The sequence below is a fragment of the Trichosurus vulpecula genome, chromosome 5 (assembly GCF_011100635.1).
Source record: "Trichosurus vulpecula isolate mTriVul1 chromosome 5, mTriVul1.pri, whole genome shotgun sequence".
Classification (NCBI taxonomy): domain Eukaryota; kingdom Metazoa; phylum Chordata; class Mammalia; order Diprotodontia; family Phalangeridae; genus Trichosurus; species Trichosurus vulpecula.
In genome coordinates, this window is record NC_050577.1 from 29,199,910 (window position 1) to 29,208,893 (window position 8,984).

The 8,984-nt window shown below is 43.1% G+C and overlaps 1 protein-coding gene across 1 annotated transcript; it reads left to right on the plus strand.

Moving 5' to 3' along the window:
* Positions 1-2,747: 2,747 nt before the first annotated feature.
* LOC118850601 (glyceraldehyde-3-phosphate dehydrogenase-like) lies at positions 2,748-3,957 on the plus strand. Its single transcript, XM_036760135.1, has 2 exons — positions 2,748-2,774; positions 2,878-3,957. The coding sequence occupies exons 1-2, from the start codon at positions 2,748-2,750 to the stop codon at positions 3,847-3,849; spliced, it is 999 nt and encodes a 332-aa protein (XP_036616030.1). The 3' UTR covers positions 3,850-3,957.
* Positions 3,958-8,984: the final 5,027 nt, after the last annotated feature.

The following is an 8,984-nucleotide window of genomic DNA, read 5'->3' on the forward strand; positions in this document are numbered from 1 at the left end:
CACAAGATTATCCCTAACAAAGGATAAGTACAAAAGCACAGCCCAATTCAGTAAGAACTACATTTTTAAGTCAGAAGTGCTAAAGTCCAAGGCAAATTAAAGCTGGCAATGAGTACAAAGGATGACAAAATGTAGTTTTTCATCTACTTGGGGGCAGGGGAGCCAACTAAAGAAGGTACAGGACTGATGCTCAGCGTGGGTGGTATAATTATGATAACTGATAATAGAGAGAAGACAGAATCATACAAATCATATTTTCTTTCTGTGTTTGCTACCAAAAAAGCATTGTCCAGTAATCTTTAAACTGGAAGGAATATGAGAGAGAAAATAGATTTTAGGGAGATATAACCCAAAATGAGTGGGAAGATGATGGTTAAAGCACCTTGGAGAGCTCCGGCTACCAGTCCCAGATGAACGAACATTATTGGGTACTGAAAGAAGTTGGCAAAGACTACGTCAATCATCTTTGGAAGGTTGGGGGTAAAAACCATAGAAAGCAGAAGTACGGTGGGATTGGAGAAGGGCAAATGTTGTACCAAAAAGGAAAAGGAGTATAGTTTGTACTCTATATTACAGTTAACTTGATTTCTGTTTCTGGCTCCGTGTCTGGAATACTCTCCTCTGCTCCAACTACTGACCTCCCTGGCTTCCTTCAAATCCCAACTAAAATCTTTTTTATTTTGCCGAGGGGAAGGCAGGGCAATTGGGGTTAAGTGACTTTCCCAAGGTCACACAGCTAGTAAATGTGTCAAGTGTCTGAGGCCAGATTTGAACTCAGGTACTCCTGACTCCAGGGTCAGTGCTCTACGCACTGTGCCACCTTGCTGTGCCCCCCAACTAAAATCTGAGCTTCCACAGGAAGCCCTTCCCAACCTCGCTTAATTCCAGTGCCTTCCCTCTGCTAATTATTTCCTATTTGTCCTCTATATAGCTTACTTTGTATAGATCTGTTTGCATATTGTCTATCCCCCTTAGATTTTGAATCCCTCGAGGGTAAGAACTGTCTTTTGCCTCTTTTTGTATCCCCAGCACTGAACACAGTGCCTGGCATATATGTGCTTTTAAAATGCTTACTGATTGACTGGTAGAATATATTATAAATGAGAATATAGCTAGAAAAGGAAGAGGTGATTGCAAAGGGCCAACACGACTCTATCATGAACAGGTTATGCCAGACCAACCTCATTTCCTCTTTTAACAAGGTTACTAGCTCTTTCCCTCTGTTCATCCCGGACCAAAGGAGAGAAACATGTATATAGCAACAGAACATCAGATCTCCAGACAGAGTTTGCCTACCAGAAGCAGCCACCATTTTTCAGAATAACAAGTGGATTCTACTTGCCAACAGCACCAAAGAGATGCTGCCCAGATGCTACTTGGGTTTATCTTTCAAGGCACCCAAGGATGTCCTCAAGGACACCTGTATGGACAAGAACTCTCCCTCCACCAAGCATGTATCCACTCAAGGCAGGATCTTGTCCAGCATGGTGAAAAAGATTCAGATACAGAGGATGACTGTCATCCACTATGATGACCTCAAACTATATCTGAAAATACAACTGACTCAAAGAAGGCCACAAGGACACTTCCATGCTCCCATCACCCTGCTTCCAAGACATCCAAATTGGAGATATTATAACTGTGGGTGAGTGCTTGGCACTCAGCAAGACAGTGAGGTTGAATATCTAAAGGTCATCAAGGAAGCCAGGACTGAAAAGCAGATCCAGAAGTTCTGAGCCCTTCCTTTCAGCAGACAAGCAGGTGATGGTTCAAGAGAAAGGGAGGTGGCACAGTATGTCAGAAGGGTCCCAACTCTGTTGTTTACTGCTACAGACACTTACTAGCTATGTGACCCTGGACAAGTCACTGAACCTCCCTAGGTCTCAATGTCCCCACCTGTACAATGAGGAGTTTGGGCCCTATGAAATCCCGCCTTTGGTCCTCATGAACAGTCCAATTTAACTAAAATATATAGTATACGTGAAGAGAGTGGTGTAAACTAAAGGTAGAAATGTAGGTGGCACTGCATTGTGAATAACCTTGAAGGCCCGGATCAAGGGTTTATTTAGCAAGTACTGGGGAGCTGCTAAGGGCTATGCATAGAGGAGTGACATGGTCAGGGCAGTGAGTTAAGAAAATGGCCCTGGTGTCTGTGGGAGAATAGATTAGAAAGTCAAGAGACATCAATTAGGAGAATTGACAAGAAGCTATGAGGGCCAGAAATGAGCACTTACAAAAATGGAAGGAGGGGAGAGAATGAGAGAGAAATTCCCAAGCTGGAATCAATAGGCTCCAGCTGAAGGATGTAAGAATGGGTGGATGAATAGGGTCTAATGCCATCCCAAAGCAGGAGCCAGGAGGAGAGCGATGCCACAAAAAAAAGAGAAATCAGGGGAGAGGAGCAGATTTGGTAAGGCAGTGGAGTATGAGGAGTTCAGTTGACCCAAGTTACTTAATTAAGCACAGGAACTTAATGATTTTCCTTCCTATTTCCCCAACATGCCTTGCACATGATAGGGATCAGGACTAAATCTGGGATTTCTTTGACATAGGGAATTCCAAGGTAAGGAAACTCCCTTTTACAAATGTGGGCCAGCACCTTCTCTGCTACTAAAAGTCTTAGGAAGTTGCCTCAGTCACTGAGAGACTGAAGGTCTTGCCTAGAGTCCCACAAAATTTATGTGGCAGGCTTTTCTCCCAAGCTTGGTGCCAGGATCTGCTGCTTTTAGTCACATCCCTGAAACAAGATGGTGAAGGTCAGAGTCAACAGATTTGCCAGACCAACCTCATTTCCTTTTTTAACAAGGTTACTAGCTCTTTCCCTCTGTTCATCCCAGACCAAAGGAGTGAAAGATGTACATAGCAACAGAACATCAGATCTGTATTGGGCACCTGGTGACCAGGGCTGCATTCACCTCGGGTGGAGTAGACATCGTGGCCATCAATGACCCCTTCATTGACCTCAAATACATGGTTTATATGTTTCAATATGATTCCACTCATGGCAAGTTCAAGGGCACTGTCAAGACTGAGAATGGGAAGCTGGTGATCAATGGAAAAGCCATTACCATCTTCCAGGAACAGGATCCCACCAGTATTAAATGGGCAGATGCTGGAGCTGAGTATGTTGTAGACTCCACTGGAGTCTTTACTACCATGGAAAAGGCTGGGGCTCACTTGAAAGGTGGAGCCAAGGGGGTCATCAGCTCTGCCCCTTCTGCTAATGCCCCCATGTTTGTGATAGGAGTGAACCATGAGAAATATAATTCCCTTAAGATTGTCAGTAATGCCTCCTGCACTACCAACTGTTTGGCCCCTTTAGCCAAGGTCATTCTTGACAACTTTGGCATTGTGGAAGGACTCATGACTACAGTCCATGCTATTACTGCTACCCAGAAGACAGTAGATGGCCCCTCTGGTAAGCTGTGGCATGATGGGTATGGTGCTTCCCAAAACATTATCCCTGCTCCCACTGGTGCTGCTAAGGCTGTAGGCAAGGTCATACCTGAGCTGAATGGGAAGCTCACAGGCATGGCCTTCCGTGTTCCTACTCCCAATGTATCTGTTGTGGATCTGACCTGCTGCCTGGAGAAACCTGCCAAATATGATGAGATCAAGAAAGTGGTGAAGCAAGCATCAGAGGGACCTTTGAAGGGCACCTTGGGCTACATAGAGGACCAGGTTGTATCCTGTGACTTTAACAGTGACAGTCACTCTTCTACCTTTGATACTAGCACTGGTATTGCCCTCAATGACCACTTTGTCAAGCTCATTTCCTGGTATGACAATGAGTATGGTTATAGCAACCATGTAGTAGACCTCATGGTCTACATGGCCCCCCAGGAGTAAAGTGGAAAGCCATAAACCTTCATCCCCAGCCAAAAAAAGGAGATCCACCACTGGGGAGCCTACATTCCTAACCTATGTTCCTGTACTGGGGATCCATATCCCATTCACATCCTTATCCCAAAGCACCCCTGTAGAAAGGGGGAGAAGCCTAGAGTCCTGTATTGTGTACCATCAATAAAGTCACCACATTCGGTGCAAAAATAAAAAAAAAAAGTTATGTGGCAGAGGATGGCATTGAACTCTGCACTTCAAGGGAGGCTCTCTATACACCACACAACCCTGCCCCTCCCTAGATGCATAATAAGCGTTGATAAATGGTTGTTGGGTTGTGCAGAACCTCAGTATCCTGACCTGTGAAATGGGGCTGGGTCCTGCCTGCTCTGACAGAATTGCTGAGAAGATGGAAGGACACAAATGGAAGGGTGTTTTGAATGAGACTGCCAAATGCCAAGCATATATAGGCTACTGTTGTCCCCAAGTCATATGCTTGATGCCTGCCTTCATACTGCAGTTAGCTAACTGTAAATTCTGGGACAGGATTCACAGAATCCTAGGGCAGCTAGCCCACATCTGGATGCTGCCTGTGAATTTGGCGTGCCTCTGGGGCCTAACAGAAAGACCCCCAAAGGTCTTTCTGAACTTTAAACAAGCCAAGGGAAGAATTAAAAGCAAACTCCTGCCTCCTAGTCCATATTTCCTTTTCAAGGTAAGGCAAGGAAGGGATTTCCACCACTAGCCTTTAGTACATGCTGGGCCTTTATCTGCTTTCAAGTGAACTTGTCTCCCAGCTTCCCTCACCCACTGTGAGCTAAAATAGGAGCGTGTGTGATGTTTCCTTTCTCCCCTCTTCTAGTTAGAGCTAGTTATAAGGAAATCTTCTCCAAAAGCATTTAAAGAGGCCAATTAACATATGTTTAAATAACAGGCTCTGGGACCAATGAAGAAAGTTGGGTACCAGGCTGCCCCCTGCATCTGTGTTACCTTTATGAAATGCTAAGTTCTTAATAGCAATTTCTAATCCTTTCCCTTTGATCCTTCTCTTTGGTTTAGCTGTGACTCAGAACAGTGAGATACTGAATCAGATACCACTGGGTGTTTGGTTCTACCATGTAATTACTTTATTATTTTTCACCTCCCAGAAAAAAATATCTTTGGAAGACAGCAGCAAGACATCTTCCCTGAATGCAAATGCCAGCCAGGGGGTGATGATGGCAAGCTTTGAGTACTTTTTCGAGATTTATAGGTCTCTTGATATTTTCCCCAGTCCTACCTTCTGTAGCATTTGGTGAAAACAACAGAGGAGAATAAAAGAAAACTATCCTGAAAGTACATAGTGTTCATCCTAGGTTTTATTCAACAACATTTATTAAATTCTTCCTGTGTGAGAACATTTTGCCAGATGAAGGGGAGGAGGACAGGGACACAGTTCATAATCAACACATCCCTGTCCTCATAGAACTTACAGTCTGTTTGCTAGGAGGCTAAGAAATTAGTATAAGTAAATACAGTAGATTTTATCATGTGATAAGTACAAAAGGAAATGTTGTCTAAAACTGAGGGGGAAGGTCAATGCCAACACTGGGTCATGCAGAACACCTCTGGAGGCAATGAGGAAGGAACATCTGAGATGTTTTTTTTTTCATTTTGTACGGAAGGAAGGAAAGGGGGAAGGAAAAAGGAAGGAAGAGAGAGAGAAAGAAGGGAGGAAGGAAGAGAGGAAGGGAGGAAGGAAGGGAGAGAAAGAAGGAAGAAAGAGAGAGAAAGAAAGGAAGGAAAAGAGAGGAAGAGAGGACGGGAGGGAGGGAGGAAGAAAGGAAGGAAGGAAGTGAGAGAAAGAGAACAAAGAAAGAAAGAAAGAGAAAGGAAGGAAGGGAGAAAGAAGGGAAGAAGGAAGAGAGAGGAAGGAAAGAAGAGATAGGAAAGAAGGAAGGGAGGAAGGAAGAGAGGGAGAGAGAGAAAGAAGGAAGAAATAAAGAGAGAAAGAAAAGAAGGAGGGAATGAAGAGAGAAGGAAGGAAGAAAAAGAGAGAGAAAAGGAAGGAAGGAGGAAGGGAGGAAGGAAGAAAGAAAGAAAGAAAGAAAGAAAGAAAGAAAGAAAGAAAGAAAGAAAGAAAGAAAGAAAGAAAGAAAGAAAGAAAGGAAGGAAGGAAAGAAGGAAGGAAGGAAGGAAGGAAGGAAGGAAGGAAGGAAGGAAGGAAGGAAGGAAGGAAGGAAAGATGGAAGAAAGAGAAAGAAAAGTCCATGTCCTTTCGTCCTTTTCATGCCTTTCACTCTAACTGCTGTGCTTGGACCAGCCAGCCCTGTCAATTGGGAGTTATCTTGTCCCAAGGTCACTCAATCCAGTTGATGAGGGGTTAGGTCTTACAGGCAAGATAATAACATGGGCAAGCTAAGTAGCCTGCTATGAAATCAGGTAGCAATACAAGGTTAGAAAGTCCTTAGCCCTTGGTCTGATGCAAATCCTTGCGTATTCCATTAGTCAGGTCAATGTAAAACTGATTTAACTGATCAATGCACAATAGATTACAAACAGAGGTAAAACAATCGGTTTTCTTACCAGTGCTGAGCCATGGGTGGGAGCAGCCTTAATTCAGGAACTGACTTGTGCAGCTTAATTTTTTACAAGAAATTTATAGCAGTTAAGTCCAGTCTTATTGGCAAGGTGGAGAATCAGATTCAAATTACTCATGCAATTTTCTACACAGCCTTGGAGCATTTGTAAAGGATAAAAAGCCACTGAGATTGCTGGCCTCTGTTTACAATAAAACAAGGAGTGTTAGAGTGCATGAAAATGGAAATCCATGCCTATATTCTCTATTAAAGAACCCAGGGGAAATCTGGAAGGTAGGAAGCACAGGTCCCAAGAGTGAGCTGCATATTCAACTCAAGCACTGTAGCATTTGATTTCCCAAAGAAATATTTCCGGTGTTTCCTTTTTTAAGAACTCAATGAATACTTTCCTTGGTGCCAAATCCACTGTCTTTAAATCACCCTTGGGTCAAAATTATAGGCCTGAACTCTCAAACCACATGGCAACACAGTACTCAAGATAAATGAAAGAGACAACTGAAAGAGCTCGGTGACTCTGTGTGATGTGATGCCATCCTTCAATCAGTCATGATCCAATCACCTCTTAGCCATCCCAGGAGGAGAAACAAGAAAGAGATGCTGAAATCCAGGATCATTTGTTCAAGACTAACTGACTTGGCCTGAAACTTGTGTTAGTCAAACAAGTTTTGAGAGCTATTGTGTGCTGAAAGTCACCCCCTAGAAAGATGACTTTTAAATCCATGGAATTGATGCGGACGGTAATTTTGAAAAACAGTCTTTGAGTGAAGAACTACCGACATCAAACAAGAATGTACTAAGGGTGAGAGAGAGGGCACAAAGTAAGAGATGTGGTTCTTCTGGAAAAGTACTCAATTCATTTTTCAAACACCCTATAAGAAGATAGATACTATACGTTAGTTCAAAGCACTGCTAATACTATTTTATTCTATTATGCTTATGAAATAGAAACTATCCTCAAAACTGTAAGACCAATTGGCTAGACTTTATAGTGAGAAATGTTTTGTTAAACACTTATTTGTTACCTGGATATAATGGAATATTACTATGCCATAAGAAATAATGAGCATGAAGAACACAGAAAAATTTGGGATGGCTCATAAAAATTGATGAAAAGTGAAATGAGTAGAATCATGAAAACAATATATACAATGACCACAAAAATGTAAATGGAGAGAACAAACAAATGACAGAAATTAAATAATCTAATCATAATGTCCAAGCATGGCCCCTTCTTAAAGGAGGTGGTGGACTAGGGACATAGAGCCGTCAAGTCAGTAAGCATTTATTAAGTCCCTACTATGTGCCAGGCACTTTGTTAAGCACCAGGGATACAGAGAAAGATACAACTAGATTCAAACAAGTTATATACAGGATAAATTGGAAATAATCAGCAGAGGAAAGGCACAGGAAATAAGAGGAATCAGAAAAAGTAGAAGGTAGAATTTTATCCGGAGAAGCCAGGAGACAGAGATGAGGAGGGAGAGAGCCTTCCAGGCATGGGGAACAAGCCAGAAAAAGTGCCTGAAGCTGGGAGATGGAGTGTCTTATTTGAGGAACAGCCAAGAGGCTGGAGTCACTGGATGGAAGAGTATGTGGGAGGGGGTAAGGACTAAGAAAACTGGACAGTAGGAAGAAGCCTGGTTATGAAGGGCTTAAAAAGACAAACAGGATTGTTTTATTTGATCGTGGAGGCAAGAAGGAGCCACTGGAGTTCATTGGGTAGGGGAGTGATGTGGTTGGACCTGTGTTTTAGGATGATCACTTCCCATCAGCAGGCTATTAAAATGGTCCAGGCTTTAGGTGAGGAGAACCTGCTCCAGGAGGGGGCTGGGGTCAGAGGAGAGAGGGGGTGTGTTCCCAAGATGTTGAAAAGGTGAAATCGGCAAGCTTTGGGCCCAGCTTGGATGGGGGTGGGGGAGCCCTGACAGCAGAAAGCAGAACATCACCTGGGTCGCTTTGGTTCATTTTACTGTCCTTTTTTTCTTTCTTTTTTTTTCAACCATTACTTCTAGAGAAGTAAAGGTGAAGGAAGGGAATAAACATGTATATGGCACCTACTATGTGCCAGTAACTATGCTAAGCATGGATATTACAAATATTATCTCCTTTGATCCTCAAGATGACCTGGTGAGATAGATGCTGTTATTATCCTGCCTTTGCAATTGAGGAAACTGAGGCAGACAGAGCTTAAGGGTCTTGCCCAGGGTCACACACACAGCTAGTAAATGTCTCAGGCCAGATGTGAACTTAGGTCTTCCTGACTCCAGACCACCTTGCTACCTAGAGGGATTTATTTGCAAATTAAGGTTAATCAGATCATAGATTTAGAGCTGGAAGTCATTGAGTCTAACCTTCCTGTTTAAAGATAAAGAAACTGAGGCAAATAGAGGTTAAGAGACTTGCCCAGGATGACAGGGCTAGTAAGTGTCTGAAGCAGAATTTGCATTCAGATCTTCTTGACTCCAGGTCTAGGGCTCTCTCCATGAGCCACCTACCTGCCAAAAATTATCACTGAATTTTTTAAGAGATGGATTTGGGGCAGCTAGCTGGTGCAGTGGATGGAGC